Source organism: Oenanthe melanoleuca, chromosome 14 (assembly GCF_029582105.1).
Source record: "Oenanthe melanoleuca isolate GR-GAL-2019-014 chromosome 14, OMel1.0, whole genome shotgun sequence".
Classification (NCBI taxonomy): domain Eukaryota; kingdom Metazoa; phylum Chordata; class Aves; order Passeriformes; family Muscicapidae; genus Oenanthe; species Oenanthe melanoleuca.
This window is the reverse complement of record NC_079348.1, coordinates 2332304-2348920: the sequence shown is the minus strand read 5'-3', so window position 1 is coordinate 2348920 and position 16617 is coordinate 2332304. Positions and strand designations below refer to the sequence as shown.

The 16617-nt window shown below is 39.8% G+C and overlaps 2 protein-coding genes across 4 annotated transcripts in view; both read left to right on the top strand.

The window, feature by feature from the left end:
- Positions 1-11159, top strand: part of LMTK2 (lemur tyrosine kinase 2) — a 37527-nt gene extending 26368 nt beyond the window's left edge. Inside the window, exons 10-15 of one of the 2 annotated variants that reach the window (XR_008841639.1) lie at positions 229-378; positions 631-3538; positions 5051-5186; positions 5600-5848; positions 6982-7104; positions 11006-11159. Coding sequence is in view for 1 of the 2 variants with exons in the window: in XM_056503762.1 (XP_056359737.1) it covers positions 229-378; positions 631-3538; positions 5051-5186; positions 5600-5848; positions 6982-7010 (3472 nt within the window). In the remaining variant the exon portion in view is untranslated. Of the gene's footprint in view, positions 1-228; positions 379-630; positions 3539-5050; positions 5187-5599; positions 5849-6981; positions 10975-11005 lie in introns of those variants that run through there. The other variant, XM_056503762.1, reaches the window with a different exon arrangement.
- An 840-nt stretch (positions 11160-11999) lies between these two features.
- On the top strand, positions 12000-16600 carry BHLHA15 (basic helix-loop-helix family member a15). 2 transcript variants are annotated; one of them, XM_056503765.1, is made up of 3 exons: positions 12000-12423; positions 12797-12882; positions 14314-16600. In XM_056503765.1, exon 3 carries the CDS (start codon positions 14350-14352, stop codon positions 14848-14850), a length of 501 nt encoding a protein of 166 aa, XP_056359740.1. In that variant the 5' UTR covers positions 12000-12423; positions 12797-12882; positions 14314-14349; the 3' UTR covers positions 14851-16600. The 2 variants fall into 2 exon arrangements, with proteins under 2 accessions (XP_056359740.1, XP_056359739.1); XM_056503764.1 differs by lacking the exon at positions 12797-12882 and having other exon boundaries at positions 12001-12423.
- The last annotated feature ends 17 nt before the right edge of the window (positions 16601-16617 follow it).

Genomic DNA, 16617 nt, shown 5'->3' with positions numbered 1-16617 from the left:
TTGAGGTCACCTATATTTTGTTGCCTTCATTGTTATTGCCTTCAAGCACTTTATTCTTCAGGCTTTTAGCATTCTGTCAAAATGAATTAGCAAGTTCTGAAGTTATTCTAGAAACAATGGGGAGTAGTATTTATTTCTCCTTGCCAGTTATGCTTTGCTGATCCTGTCTTAGAAAAGCCACTCTAAAATAGTTCTGAGAATGCCCTGTCATTTCCTGCTCTTCTGCAGGTCCCTGGGTGTGACGTTGTGGGAGCTGTTTGAGAATGGTGCTCGGCCTTACTCAGACTTCTCTGACAGGGAAGTCCTAACCCATGTCATCAAGGAGAAGCAGGTTAAACCCTTCAAGCCACGTCTGGAGCAGCCATACTCTGATAGATGGTAAACTTTGAATGTTTCTATTTATTCTTAAAGTTGCTGAAGATGTTTCTCAAATGATTCCGTTCTCTTAAATACATTGAAATTGCTACATGGAAACTCAGCAAACAAACCCTAGATAAAGGGAGTAAAAGGACTTGCTAGAGATGGAAGTTCATGCCAGTAATACTGGTGCTCTGGGGCTTGTTAGGTATCTGAATTCTTTAAATTCCTTTTCACTGTGAAACCTATTGAAGCATGTTTTTATTTGTGTAGGTATGAAGTTCTGCAGTTCTGTTGGCTCCCTCCAGAAAAAAGACCGACAGCAGAAGAAGTGCACAGACTTTTAACTTACCTCCGCATGCAAAGCCAAAGGGACTCAGAGATTGACTTTGAACAGCAGTGGAATGCTCTGAAACCAAACACCTCAAACAGAGAAGCAAGTAATTCTGCATTCCCAATCTTGGATCACTTCACAGGAGATAGACTTGGTCATGAGCTGGAGGAAGTTCTGACTGTAACTGAAACAAGTCATGGTCTGAGCTTTGAATACATCTGGGAGGCAGCTAAACACGATCACTTTGATGAATGTGGACATGTGAATCCTGATGAAGCCATGACCTACACAAGTATTTTCTATCCAGTGGAGGTTTTTGAGAGGTCACTTGCAGAGCAAGGTCCAGGAGCACAGGATGGAAGTGGTCAAGAGTCATCACTTGCAGTCCCTGGGGTGTTACCTGTGTTTGATGCACACAAACTTTCTGTTGGAAATGACTACTATATCCAGTTAGAGGAAAAAGGAAGTGGCTGCAACATGAATTTTGACAACCAATCAGTTGTATTAACAACAGAAGTTGATCATCAAGAAGCTGTACAAGAAAAAAGTTCTCATTTCACGGTTCTCAGGGATCTTGATGTTGAAGAATCTAGTACCGATGGGGACTTCTTCCACTACAATACAGATCCTAAAGAGGAATTTTTGCCTGCTACTAGTAGTCCAGAAAGTCCTTTTCAGAGTATATTTAATGACATTGATAGATCAGAAGAATTGGCAAACAGAAAAATATTTGGGTTTGCTGATGATTCTCCTAAAGACTTGAAACCAGCTGTTTTGAACTCGAACACAGATGGTAGAAAGGCAGTAGGCTGTTCTGAGAAGGAGCATTCTAGTCATGCTTCTGAAAATGAAATGGGTTCCTTATGTGAAAATATTTCTAACCAGTCAGACCTGGTAACTTTAGAAGAACTTTCTGATAACTTCTTATTTCTTCAAGAGAAAAACTTATTAACAGGGTTATTGCCTAACAAAACCAGCAGTGATTTTGGGCAAAACTCAGATGATGTTCTAAAAGGTATATTAGAAACCTCAAAAAGAAACTCTGTGGAGCCTGAGCCTGTGCTGGCTGAAAATGCACAGGTCTTTTCTTTAATACATGAAAGTCTTAGAACAGTGAAAGATGAAAATTTTAACCCAGTGACAATGAATAAAGATCTCAATTCCCAGTCTCAGACTCCTGCAGAGATGCAGGCATCCTCTAGTCCACCCACAGCACATAATTCATGTGATAACTCTGCAAATCTTCCTATTTTGAAGGATGAGGGGAAATTTCTAAATGTAGAAGTGAATGAAGTCATGTCCTGTAACACTGATGTTCTCTGTCAAGAAGAGCTGTCTTATAATGCCAAAAATAATAATGTTGGAAACAGTCCATCTTACAGTGTTGCTGTTGAAAAAGATGAGTGTGATGCACAGATGAAACAGGGAATGCTTTTCAAGTCTGATGAAATAACTTTTAATAGAGAAAAATGTAATGATCAGGAAGATAGGAAAAGAAACTTGCAAGATAGTTCTCCCATATTAAAAAAAAGAGAATGTTTATTGGAGGAAATACAAGAAACATCAGGTCATTTTGAGAACTGTAAGAATGTTCCAGATGAGGTGACCTCAATTTCTGTTGCTGCTTCAGACTGTACAAGTCAGGACAGTCTTTTGGAAGACAGCCCATCTCCTATACAAACTGTAGAACAAGCCTTAGAGACACCTGATTCTTTGGATTCTTTAGATGTAAATGAGGTTTTAGAATCTTTACAGGCTCAAAGTCCACAGAAACTTTTGCCACCAGATAAACCTGCTGACAGTGGATATGAAACAGAAAACCTGGAATCTCCAGAATGGACTTCCCATGTCCCTGTTGAGGATGCTTCCAGTGTGGATACTGCTCTGTGTGTTGTCAGTGAGAACAGTGTCAGTGCTTTGCCTTCTAATCCAGTCATCATTGTGTCAGAAGCAGCAGCTTGTCTGGATGCAGTGAACAGCAATTTTGAAATAACCCCAGTGGTTTTTCTGAGTGGAAATCAAAACTCTTATAGAGACTCAGCCTATTTTTCTGATAATGATTCTGAGCCAGATAAAAAGCCAGAAGAGTCTGCAAATCTGTCCAGAGAGACTGTGAGTGTTGGTTCCTCCAACAGAGGAGAGAATCACACTGAAGAGATTTGTGGTTTTGAAGAGAGACAGCAAACGTGTGATGTGAGGAATTACCAGGGTGATGATAATCAAAACTCAAAACTGGAACTAAACCACAATTTAGAGATCCAAGAGATGGATGAAAGGATGCAGGGGAGTCCTGATGAGTGGGCTGAGGCAACTCTGACTTCCCTGGAAATAGTGATGGAAGGTAACCTGAGGGATGAAATAAAACTATCTGAGACTTCCCATAAAAGTGTCTCTTGTGTTGGCACTAACACTTCAGAACTCCTTTCACACAGAGACTTAAAGCCTATGCACAACATGGCTTTAGATCTGAGTAACAGTGAGAAGTCCTTCTATCACATGGAAGGACAAAAACTGAAAGAGCCAGATATTGAAGGGAAATACCTGGGCAAACTCAGTGTGTCTGGAATGCTTGATTTAGAAGACGGCGATGATGCAGATGAGGAAGATGAAAACAGTGATTCTGAGGATGACATGAGGACTTTTAATATGCATAGTCTGAGTTCTGACAGTGAAGATGAAACTGTTCATCAAGTACCTGAGATAATTACTGACAAAGATGATGGAAAACATTTGAGAAGCTTGTTGAAACTTCCAAAACCTCTTAACGAAAGGCAGCCTGAACTTTGGAAAGATGAGAAAAAGGCTGTAAAGTTCTTTGATGATGTGACAGTCTATTTGTTTGATCAGGTACCCTTCTTTTTTTATTACTAAGTCAAGTTTTTGTTGGCTTGCCTTTTTTTTTTTCCCCTTTAATTGAATAAATTGTTTAATATTTGGGAAAACCTTGTACAAAAGTACCTTTCTTGTTTTGGCAGGGTTACTGCTTGTTCATGGTGTGGGTTATTTTTCTTTATATATTAAGGCTATATAAGAACATATATATGTGAAAGAATAATATTTATATATAAAGAAAAAAGAACTTTGTGACTTAAGTAGTTGCAATTTTGTGCTGCTGGTAAATAGCAGCACTAACCTGAAGTGAAGGAGGGTTTTGCTTTGGTTGTCAAATCCTGAATCTCCATTGCTGTTGGACCCTTGACTGCTGAATTAAACATGGTTTTAGTGATGTTTTTCTGCTGTTTAGAAGATGTATTTAATTTGAATATGTGAGACAGCATTGCTATGGACAAGATTTAATTATTTTATTTTGACAGAATATTGTTGTAACTTTATAGAAGCAGCTTATCTGTTTAATGCTTTATAAAATTAAAAAAGAAAGCAAAAAAACCCCAATAATTAAACAAAAAACTCCCCAAAACTCAAACTGAAACCTAACTCTGAATCTTACGTTACTTAGGACTAAGGTAAATTTATCTAAGATCATAATCAAAGATGACAGCAGTCATTAGCAGTAATGCTAATTTTTATTAATCCTGTGAGATTCATGTTCAGTGACACAGTGATCTGCTCATAAAATTCAGGTTTACTTTTGTTTCCCTATCAGCTTTATCAATTTTTAACTTCTGTAACTGGATACAGAGGGGATTATATTTTAGCATTATGGCAACTAAACTAGTCCAGTGAGTTTAAAAGAACAGTAACATTGTCAAGCTTTGGAAATGTTGCTTATGATGACGCATATAAATATTAGAGTTAACTGTTTTGGAAATAGAAAACATAGGTGATTTATTTGTGTTTAGCCAGCCTGTAGAATAGTAGTCCTTTTGTCAGAGGGGAAGTAAAAAAATCAGCTGTGTTTAAACTGCTCTTAGTTGTTGAACTCTTTATTAAAATAACTGATAAAATGTTAGCTGCTTCCAGTACTGGCTGTACAAAGTCTGTCTTTTGATCCTGAACATGATTAGGGGATTAAAAAAAAAAAAAAAAGTTAGGATAAAGCTTTGTTAAAGAGGGAAAAAAAAACCCTACCCATGTTAAGCTGATATGGGAACTGTTTTTAATTGGAAGGTATTTTAGCTTTGTTCCTAGAAATATGAAACCATTTGATATTATAAATAATATTTAAATAGTCATTTCCTGTGTGCATTTTAGCACAGATTTGATGCAGCTTTCTTTAGAAGTATGTGCATGTGCTAATCTGCAACTCAGTCTTGTTGTGGTGTTGTAACAGTTTACAGACCTTTTAATTCCACATCTGACTTGATGGCAGGATGGGGGAGTGTATTTGTGGGTGCTGGCATCAGAAGTCAGAGACATTGTGTGTAAAAAGAGTTCAAGAAATGACTTTGTTTGCCTTAGGAGACACCAACGAAGGAGCTGGGAAGTCGAGGGATAGACGTGAATGGGGAAGGTGCTGGCAGCTCTCCTGTTCCATCTTCCAGTCCTGGTTACTTAAACAGATTTGCAAATTCAGAAAGCTCAACAGATGAAGAAGGTACATGAATATATTTATACACAGCAGGGGCTGAGACTGTTTTATGCAGAGCCTTTTATGAGAAGTCATTAAACTATATGTGTTCTGTAAATTCACTGGACCATGTTTGCTTCAATTTTGCATCCTACACACTGCAGCTGGGCTCAGACTGCCTTGTTCCTGAGGAGCAAAGCTGGGACGTGATACTGGTTGTTTATATAGTGATGTGCCCAGGGTTGCTTGGGAGGCAGAAAAACTGGGTGACAAATCTTTGACTTCCTGGGCTGGAACCCTGCTCAGGGCTACAGGTTTTATTTGGGGTTAATGCAGTCCTCCAGTCTGCTTGTACAGCTCTGGGTGACCTTACATGACATTGCTGTAATGCTGCTTTTTTCTTCTTTTTTTTTTTTTTTTTTTTTTTCTCCCTCCCCAAGGTGGGGGTTTTGAGTGGGATGATGACTTCTCTTCTCCAGAGCCATCCTTTATATCCAAGGCAGCTAATAGTCTCATTGGTTCTAAAGCACCCCTTCAGCCATCAAAGTACTTCTCTCCACCTCCACCTTCCCGGACTCTTGATCAGAACTGGTCACATTCATCCCCTTATTCCAGATTCTCCATCTCTCCTGCAAACATGGCAAGCTTTTCTCTTACACATCTTACAGATTCAGATATAGAGCAAGGAGGTAAGTGATTTAGTTATTATAATTACTTTAAAGATACTTTTATCTTTACATAACAGTTTTAATTTCTAACAGATAAAACAAGTCTTGTTCTATTTAAATACCAAATGTAGAAGTACATTTTTTAACACTATAAAAGTTTGTCTGGTCTTATGTTTCACTTAAGACATTGTTTTCCATTGAGATTATTTGTGTCCAAATTATTATTTGTGTCCAAGTTGATACAAAGTTGTGGTTGAACAGCCTAGGGAACATTTACAGGACAAGCTCTCAGTTTTTGTGTTAAAACTGTAGTGCTGTATTTGTATAAATGAAACCTCTGCATCCCTGAAGCTCTGCTGTTGCATCTCCCACACTATGGCAATTATTAATTCTGGTTATTGCACTGTCTTAAGTCACAATTGTTTTCATTGCACAGGATGAGGATGCCAGGAACATAATGTTTCTGCTGTTATTGTGTAAACTTATTTTACAGTTTAGTTTCTTTTCCTATTGCTTTTTAGACATTGCATTCTTGATATTTTCTCAAGAATTGCAGAGCTGTGAATAAGATAGCTTTTGTTAGGAAAGCCAAACAATCCATTCAGAGCAATATTGAGTACTAGCAGTGTTTATTAACAAGCCTTCTTGTCAAAAACCAAAAGCTTTTTTAACCTTTGATACATTTTTGAGGGTTAAGGGGAGAAAAAATAAGCATACTTGAATCAATCTGGCATATTATTAATCTTGATAACACATTGCATTATTAAAAATAAATATTACTGATTGCAGAGCCTTGCTAATGGTCAATGTCTATAAATAGGTAATCAGTGTTATATAGAGTTGTATTGTTCTTGTATTGTGCTTATTGATTAGATAATCTTTGCTGCTTAGTAACTTACAGATAAGAGAGAATATTTTGGAGATCCTGTGTTGCCTTGTGTGTCCTAAGAAGTGACATTGAACTGTGTGATTGAAGCAGGTGTCTATGAATAAATGAACCAAATGTTTGCAGTAGTTGAAAGTGTAGGGAAAAATTAACTAAAACTTGGAATGGCAAAACAGCAGAGTGCCAGGTTCTAGCAAGAGTCTTACCAAGAAGTGAGGGTTGTGCAGAAGAATCTCACTTTTTCTTATGACTTTTCCTCTACTAACAGGAAGCAGTGAAGATGGAGAAAAAGATTAAATCAATTTAAACTTGCTCGGACTCCATACATAAAACACATATTTGTGTTTGAAACTTCTTTATCTAAACTCTGGATCCTGCTGGAGTAACACAGGTAATCAAGAAGTACTGAGAAATGGAAGTAAACACTGAAAGCAATGTTAAATCAGGACATTAATTTGAATGTGTATTTAACTTTGTAATGTATTTTTAAATCAGTGCAATTTTGCTTTTCATTGAAAGACGATTCTGCCGCTGTTTTCAAGTACTTGAAGTATTTTTCAGATAACTTAAAGACAAGTAAAGCAATTACACTACAGTCTGGTTTATGTATGAGATTGTATAATATTCTTTTTATATTTTTCCATGTAGTTCATTATCTATTTGAACATACACCTGTTGTAGAATTGTGTATAACTGTCCTGTGCAACAGGTGGCTGTGTTGATGGAACTGTATGAATGATAGTTGATCAGTAGTGAGCCATATTTATTCAAAAAGATATCACTACATATTACTTTGCTTATTACAATTGCACTATGGATTATTCTTCCTTTATTTCCTGATGATGTACAGAATCAAAATCTTAAATCTTTCAAGGAAAATAAGACAAGTTGAATTGGCCCAGTTATCCAGTTTGATTTGTCCTTTTTGTAGCCTTTGCTATGCACGGTACTTGTAAGACGTACATAAATTCTGAGTATTATGTTAGACTTGCTGAAATCTTGTATTCAGTACCATTTCTAAAATGATAATGGTTATAGAATGGTTGTTAGTGTTCATGTTTTATAGGAAACTGGAAAAGAATATATTCTATACTCTGGAATTTTTAGATGAAAGAGATACTGTCTCAATTCCCACGTATGATCCTACTGACTGCTTAAACTGTAACAGCATCTGACTATATCACAATTAAGGGCCTTCCAGTTTTTACTACAATTTCTGCCTTGGAGAAAGAAGAGGAAAAATTGGCTGTACAAAACTCTGGAATTTATGAATCTTATAAAAGGACTAATTTCAGTAGACTGGATTTGGGTACACTTGGCCCTTCAGTTGCACATTCTGTGAATTTTGAAGCTCACTCTGCTGCTGACTGCAGATCGGGGCTCCATTCAGAGGCCTGTGGTAAATCTACCTCTCAGTGATGTTATGACAATTAAGATTTTGACTAATGGTTAATGCCCAGTTTTGCACCTGTTATAGGGCCAGATCCATTTTAAGATGTCTGCAGAGCTCCATGGTCCATCTTGAAATGCATCTTGGACAAAGGCTGCAGTACAATAGGTTTGCTCTGAAGCCTGTAGGCAAGGGAAGACAGTATGGGGGCTTAACCTTACTGCTCTACCATGCATTTAGCTGATTTAATCTTCTAAACTGCTCAGAAAAAGTTATCCTTAATTATTACTCCAAAGTGAGTTCAGTTGAGAAACAAATCCCTGACTTCTTGGAATGCCTTATGCAGTTCAGATCTGTAGGAAACACTGATAGGAACAGTTTGCCTGGCTTTGTATTTGTTTACCTATACTAAAATACAAATGCACTGAAATATGAAGTACTTTGTATTTTAGTGGCTGTTTTGGCAGGGCTTAAGATAATGGTGGTCCAAGTGCTCTGTGTCCAGATCCAGTCACCAGAGAATTTTCATCATATGGAGATGGGAGGACTAGATATTTTCAGATGTATGATTTCTTTTTTTGTATACCTCTGTATTAATTTTGTTTTTTTAAGTATTTTTAAAAAATGACAGGAATATGTTAACTGCTTTTTTCTCAGCATTATTTAGCCCTTAAACCAGAACGGCTTCCATACTGATTAAAAGGGAATGATTTAGTTACCATGTTGTTTGAAGTTGCCAATGAATTGAGATCTTTTTGATGAGGCACTCAGGTTCAGAGTTAGTCAGAACTGTTCTTCAGTATGAGGAACTGAATTTTCTTATGGACCTTTCCCAAAACATTATTTAGAAGGCAAAGTCAAGTAGTTCTTAATACAGGCTTACAGTATATACTGTAGAGGGTTTAAGGAAGCTGTGTGCTACTGAAAACACTTTTAAATGTTGGTAATAGACCTTGTGCACAAACTATTGTTTAGAAATTCCATCATTCCAACGTTAAACTCCTTGATACAGCTAGATTTAGGGTACCTCGACTGTCTTTAATTCTCACCATAGTAAGAATGAAACTCCATAATGGTCTGCAAAGAACATGTGGGCTTGTCTGCCTTGAATGGTGAAAAACCTGTCAGACCTGGAGTTCAGCCTTAATTTTGAATAATTTGATTTTAAAAATAGTCCTGGGTTGAATAAAAGCTTATGCTCCATAATAATGTAATTTGGTTGTGCATTTTGTTTCCTGTAATTCTGGAAAATCAGATGTTTGTATCTTGCACATCATGAATTTCCTTTGTTTGATGGAAATCTAAGATTTTTATTCTTTACCCGGGTTTAAAGAAAATCTTACACAGGAAGTGAAAGTTTACTCCTTTGTCCAAATGGACTCAATGCTAATGAATTGCCAAAGGAGCATTTTTTCCAAAACTAGATGTGTATGATATTAAGCAAGGCAATGTCCTTTTTAGCTGTACAATGAAGAGAAATTAAATATTTAAAGTTAACTCAGATCACTTAAACATAATTTTTAATTTCAGTAATCCAGTAGGCTGGATTGCAATAATATAAACTATCTTTTGGGGTAAAAAATGATGCTTAAAGATCTGATCAACTATTAGCAATACTTAAATATTTGCCTGACAGTCAAGTGGCACAATGAAGGTGAATCAGTAATTCCAACATGTTACATTATAATGAGGGGATTTGTTCCAAATCATTCATTACACTCTATGTAATTTCTTGCACTAGCTACTTAAGCCTGGTCTCCATTTTAGAAGTACATGTATCTATTTTCAATGGTTTATTATGAGGACTGATTACAGCTTAATTCCTTCTCTAGTAGAATACCTGGATTGTTTGAATAATGAAGGCATTGTCTCAATTTGGTTACTAAAGATATTTAAAAGGTCTGATTTTTCCCACCTAAAGAAGTTTTGTTTGAACATTAGGATCTGTAGTGAGAACCCAGGAGAGCAACAGGTGTCCAGTTTCAGTGGGAGTACCTGTACTCTCCCAAATCCCCCAGCTGCAGATACACTGTGTATAACTGCATTTATGGAAATTGCCATTTTCATGGAAATGAGCAGATTTAGCTGTTTTTTCATATCCTTGTTGATGCACTAATGAAAGCCATTTAAGCCTCATTCTTTTTATCAGTATTTTTAGCAGATTTTTGTGTAATACTCAATCTTTCATGAGGAGGCTGGTTGGTAGAAAGACTTTTTATTTTTTTTTTTAATGATTAAGCACTATCCTAAAATGTCAGCATTGTTGGGTGTCAGTGACTTGGCTATTTGTGTTGGAGTTGGTGAAAGGTGGAATCCAAGTACATTAGCCTTATAAGAAATAGCCTTAAATAAGAACGGAGTTACTTCAAAAAATTACTTCAGCTTTAAGTCATACATGTTAAGGGGTTCAGTACAAAATGCGAAGAAATCTAGAGGAGAGTCAAACATCATATAAACTTATTGAAAATAAGTATTTGTAATACCAGCAGCCTGTTTTTCAGAAACTTGAATATGACTTACAGTTAGTTTTGTTTATGAAATTGTTTGAACTTGCACAGATGTAGGTGTAACTTAAATGATAAATGGTACTGATGTGTGTGTATATATAATGTTCAATTCTATTTGTAAATGAGAAACTATGTAACAAAATCATAGGTATGAGGTTTTCCTATTGTAATTTAATACAGGTATGAGGTTTATGGCAATATATCATAGTTAATGAAATTTCAGGTCAAATGTCTTTAAATTGTGTACATTTTTAAATTGTAATTTCTACTGTATATTGATTATCATGCATAGTGTGATTCAAGAAACTGCTTGTAATTTAAAAATATTTAATATTAAAAATAAAATACAGTTATATATTTATAATCTCTTTGTCTGTTTGTTCATTTTTAAACAGATGCCAGCAGTGTAGTTCTACTGTAAGATATATTTATTAGTCTCCTGAGGTTGAGAAAGTTCCAAAAGCTCAAAGCCACAGCAGATGAGTCCGTGCTAAATAGTGTAGTCATCTTTAAATTCTTCCAGTATCATCACCCTTGTGTGAATTTCAGGTAAAGTGTGTACACAGTCAGTAGAGAACCAATAATTAAAACAGAAACAGTGTAATTCTGAATACTGAATTTTGCTTTTAATCATAGAATTAATGATCTGTAGGAAGAACGGTGATTTTGAAATACATAAATTCAGAAAAGAGCTTCATGATGTTTTCTCAGTGTTCACTGAATGTCTTCCTAGAAGACTTGCTTGGGTTTTTTCAGTCTTAAGTGCATGTGCTGAAAGGACCAAAAATCACCAGGTAAATAAAAGTGTGTACTGGGAGCTCCTTTGAGCTGCTGGGGCTGTTGCAGGCTGGGCACCGGGTGAGGCAGGAGCAGAGTGCTGCATTTCCCTGCTCTCGGGAGGAATGGGATGGAGGGTCCAGGGCAGCCCTGGCAGAACTGATGGAGCCTCTTCTGGAAGCCCCCACCTCACACTGCAGCCCTTGGGTGCTGGCACCTGTTGTGACCTGGGAATGAGAAACTGATATCAAGATGACTTGACTTCATTAGGTAAAATATAACCACAGGGCTGAAATTTGACCAAGGTAGTGGTCATTAATGAGAACAGATGCAAAAGATCCCATGGCACTAAATTGGTCACCTTATATAGAACATATTATCAAAGAATTAGAGAACTTGCAAACTTTATGAGCAGCAGGTTCTCAAAGGGATGGCAGTGCTGTGTCTGTGGGCCTGAGTCACAGGGGTGCTGTGACAAGTTGCAGAGCTGAGACAGACTTTGTCCCCTTCCAGCTGGGGTCAGTGCAGCGGCTGCAGGAGCCCTGGGGTCAGTGCAGCGGCTGAGGGAGGCCCTGGGCCCGCGCCTCCCGCGCCGCAGAGCCCCGTGTGCCCGGCGCAGTGTCAGTGACAGCCGCGGTGCTGCAGTGCCGGTGTCCCCTGTGTCACCGCCAGCCCCGTGCCCACCCGAAGGCGGGGGAGCCCCGAGCGGGCGCTGCGGCCGTGCCCCGGCCCGTGGGTGCTGCCCGCCGAGGGCCCGGAGCTCCCGCCCGCCGGGCCCGGGCCCGCCCCCGCCGCTAAAGCGACGTGTCCGGGGCAGCGCCGGCCCTGCGGAGCCGCTGCCTGCGGGGTCGGACAGCGCTGCCGGGGGTGCCGGGGCCGGGCCCGGGCCCTGCTGACACCCCCGGCTCGCTCACAGGACACACAGCACTCCCTCCCTGTTGCCCCCACAGCCCTCGCTGCTTGTTCCTGCCTTCCCCTGGGGCTCGGCCGCGTTGCCCCTTGGGCCTCGGGCGCGTTCTCAGCAGCAGGTGGAGTGGTAAGTCACAGAAAAGGGATGGCAGCCCTGGTAGATGGCTGCAGAGGGTGTTAAATGCGTTGGTATTTGGCTGCTCTCTCTCTTCGGTTTCTCTTGACCACTCCAGTCTGTTGCTCCTTGCACACTCTCATACCACCTTCCTGGAACTCTGTAAGGTTGCTTCTCCAGGTTACAGCAGTGGCAGTCTGAGAGCAAACCTGCCAGCTAGGCACCTTGTTATCCCATGGTACCCCGTTTGCTTTTGCCCAGCCTGCAGTTATAAAGATGACTTTGCTCTCTCAGTTTGCTGAAGTTTGCTTGCTCTTGGATCTTCTTCCAACTTTCTCTCCTGGCTGGCTCCTCTTCACCAAGTCCTGTGTTTTCTTCCAAACAGCAGCACTCCCCAGCAGTGCACCTTGTGCTTGGGCAGGGAAGCTCCCTCTCCTCTGTGCTGTCCTGTAGCTGTGTCCTTTCTGCCAAGTGAGTTACACAAAGGCTCCAGAACAAATTCAGTGCTTGTCTTTGGACCTGTTTTCTCTCTGAAGATACCTGTGTGTCTCCAGCATTTTTAATCTCCCACAATACAAGCTGCTTGGTGCTGTCTTTCAGCTATCATTACCTGGATGCTGGTCTAACCCAGTTGCTTTGTGAATTCCTGTCCTGTTTGGTAAAGTTGCCTCTCTGGTAGTAAGGAACCTGGGGATAGTCAGGATGTCCTCATAGGCAGAGAACTGAGTCACTGTGCAAGCCCAGCAGCTGAACATGGCTTTAAAGAAATGAGAAACGAGACAGGAGGTGGTGTTTACCACAGCACAGCCAGGACCTGCCACCACCTGCTCCAGATATGTTTGATGTCTTGTACTGGAACAGCCTCACATCTGGGGCTAGGGGTTTTTTTTTTTTCCTCCTTTTTCCTTAATTTTTTATTGGCTCACCAATTCTCAAACTGCTCCTACACAATATCTGCATAAAATATATATTTTTTAGACCAAAGCTGTTTATGACTACATGGAAGACTGGAAAGAACATATTTTAGGAATGTCTCTTAGTAACACTGATGGTTGTTGTTAGAGGCAGGGTTGCTGTGGTGCTGTTGTCTTCAGATGTAGTGTGGGCACAGAATATGGACTGAGGGGGGTAAAATATCAGTGCTGTCATTAATGCAGAGGAAGGAACATAGCTGTGTTTTTTTGGGGTAACTCAGAAAACAGCCTGTTCTGCTGCTGTTGAATTAACTGCAATTTAGACCTGCCATTATTGCATTGATGTTGGAAGAGGGAAAGGTGTTAGTTTTTTTTTGTTTTGTTTTGTTTTTTGGGATTTTTTTGTGAGTGTGTGTGGTGGGGACTAGCCCAGAACACAGAAATGCTGCAGCTGAAAACACGTGGCTGGCTCAGAGCTTCTCCCTGAGAGTGTGCCATGTTTCCCTCTAGTGGACTCCTCTCACAGTAGAAACCTGCGCCTTCAAAAACCAATTACCAGGAGTTCAAGGAGAAATTACTTTGAATTAGAGCCTGAAGGTCTGTCTAATACCCCCTTAAGCCAGCATGTGTACATTGAAGTGGTGCATGGTTTTATTACACCCATGGGGTAGCGAGGAGCTGGGAGACAACAGCAGCATAACAGATCAAACAGAGGTTATGTGTTAGCAGACCTGACTGACTGCTGTATTTTTGGAGTTGTGGTTCACTTTTCTATAGAAAGACTGAATCGACTTGGAAACCATTTTCTGTTTTGTACAATGATAAAGGAAAAATCTCTCTGCTTTGATGCCTGTTTCTAAGAAAGTAGAGGCATCTTTTTTTCAGTAGGTGATTCACTGCATCTTTGTTTCGCTGGTTCCATTCACTTGCCTTCTGCTCCCACTGCAAGCTCTCCTCCCAGCTGAATATTGGTGTTATGTTTTTACAGCACATTGATAATTAATACCAGTCCATCCAACAAAACATGAAGACTAGAACCAAAGGAAAGAAACAAAGGCCAACTGTTGACAAAGAAGCATTTTCCGAAGAGCCAGCAATGAGAAAAAAGGAACTGGTGAAATGCTTGCGACGCAAAGAAAGGAGGAATGGGGGAAACAAGGAGAGCAGCAAGGTCTCCACAGGCAGAGGCAAGTGTCCTTGGAGCAACAAGGACAGGCTCCTGAGGAGGCTGGAGAGCAACGAGCGTGAGAGGCAGAGGATGCACAAGCTCAACAACGCCTTCCAGGCCCTGCGCGAGGTCATCCCTCACGTCAGAGCCGAGAACAAACTTTCCAAAATAGAGACTCTGACACTGGCCAAAAACTACATTAAATCCTTGACCTCCATTATCCTCAATATGTCCAATGGACACATTCCAGCAGTAGAAGGGATAGCAGGAGCCCGGGGATCCAAATTGTACCAGCATTGTCAACAGCAGCATGGGGAGGATGACCGTGAGGAACATCTGCAGAAATATTCCACATAGATTCATAACTTCAGCCAAAACACCAACTGCCAGCTACTACTGTCATTGTTTTTCCTTTATGCATCATAATACATGTCATTACCTAGTGGCTTAGAAAGATTCTTTTTACCTCCAGTCTCTCCTTTTTTTTTTTTCCTTAAAAAGCCAAACAGGTAACACTCATGGCTATAGTTTATATGGCACATTCAAAAATTACCTTAAACCCTCAGAATTTTTCAGAGCATAATGAATGTGTTTCTGTGGTGTGCCAGGGTCTGGAAACCTATCCTATAACACTGGAGTTGACTTGAAATAATGATTTAGTAACTTCTGAAAATTATCCTACCTGGACTAGAGTGAGTTGAGCCTTCCAAGTCTGTGTCACCTGAGTTCCTTGTTGAGAATCTTGGCTGTACCTCTGTTCACCAGCCTTTCAATGACTCATCTCCCATGCTAGAGAAGATTAAAATTGATGACAGCATTTGACTGACTTGGTGACTGAAGTGGCACATATGGGAAACTGGTCACCAAATCTGAATATTTATCTTGATATTTAACTTCTTTGGATCTCTCCTGGTAATTTTGAACCTTACAAGGCATAAAACATTTGTTGATAAAAACATCTGCAAAGCTTTCTTAGATTGTAAGCTCTCTAGAGTAAGGACAGTTCTGGTCTGTGTTTCCAGAGCATCTGGCCTCATGGGGATTTTCTTTAGTGGGTGTCTGGGTGCCATTGTAATACAAATAATAAATAAGGGACAAATTACTTACTTTTGCCAAGACAATTATAAAAATGCTTTAGTGTAGTCTTAAGTTAGACAATGCTCTGGCCAGTTTAAATTATTTGCTAATGAAGTCTGTGATGTGATCAGATTCTTTCTGGTTTAGTGTTAGATTCTGATACTATAAACCAATAAATGAAGCAGAAACTCTTCAAAAAGAAAAATGAGCTTTTTTTCCCCCCTCCCGCATCCCTTTCTGTGGTAAAAAGTTGTATTTTATGTCAGTGAGGAACTCTCATTTCTTCTTGTATTCTCACACCTGGGGCACCTGAAGCTGGAGTGGCCTCAGTTGGAAGTGTGGTGCCCATGGAGCCCCTGTGTCACAGCTCCCCCTCCCCACATGCCCCATGGAAGAGGAGGCTGCTGCACTGTCTGTGATGGCACAGGAAACATTTGGCCCTCATGCATCACTATGATTGATAATGGTTTGTGTTGTGGTCCTTTTCCTGCAGAGGAAGGCTGTCCAAGGAGGAATGGGGGCTGAGGAAGAATGTGTGATTATCAAATCCATCACAAAAGGACTGTGCTGCTGCCCTGTGCAGTTTGGAATGTGTTTGTAGTTTGCTGCAGCACAGCTGAGGGGATGACAATGTAATTCAGAATGAACGGTGAGGCTTCCCACACAGGCTGGTAAGGGATGTGAATTTTCTTTCTCCACCACAGCAATATATAGCTATGATGTAGAACAATACAATAGTCTATACATGTGGTTGCCTACTGGAGAAAACCCTTGGATCCTGCCTCAGCTGGAATTAACTTAGTTGTTAAACTGTTATCACATTAAAATAAATGTAATTAAGCCCCTCTTGTACTCAAATGTTAATGAAAGAATTGCAGAGTCTCTTAGAGATTTAACTTGTCATTACAGTGCTGGATCTTACTCCATTCACAAGCTGCCCCGTGTGGGTGAATTAACCCTCAGTGTATTTATACACTGATTACAAGGGGTCAGGCAGTAACACCAAGGCCTTTTCTTCCAGGAATCCCACTCAGCACCTCCTCAGGT

Excerpts from the sequence above, each read along its gene's own strand:
- BHLHA15 (XM_056503765.1), top strand. The coding sequence starts at position 14,350 with ATGAAGACTAGAACCAAAGGAAAGAAACAAAGGCCAACTGTTGACAAA.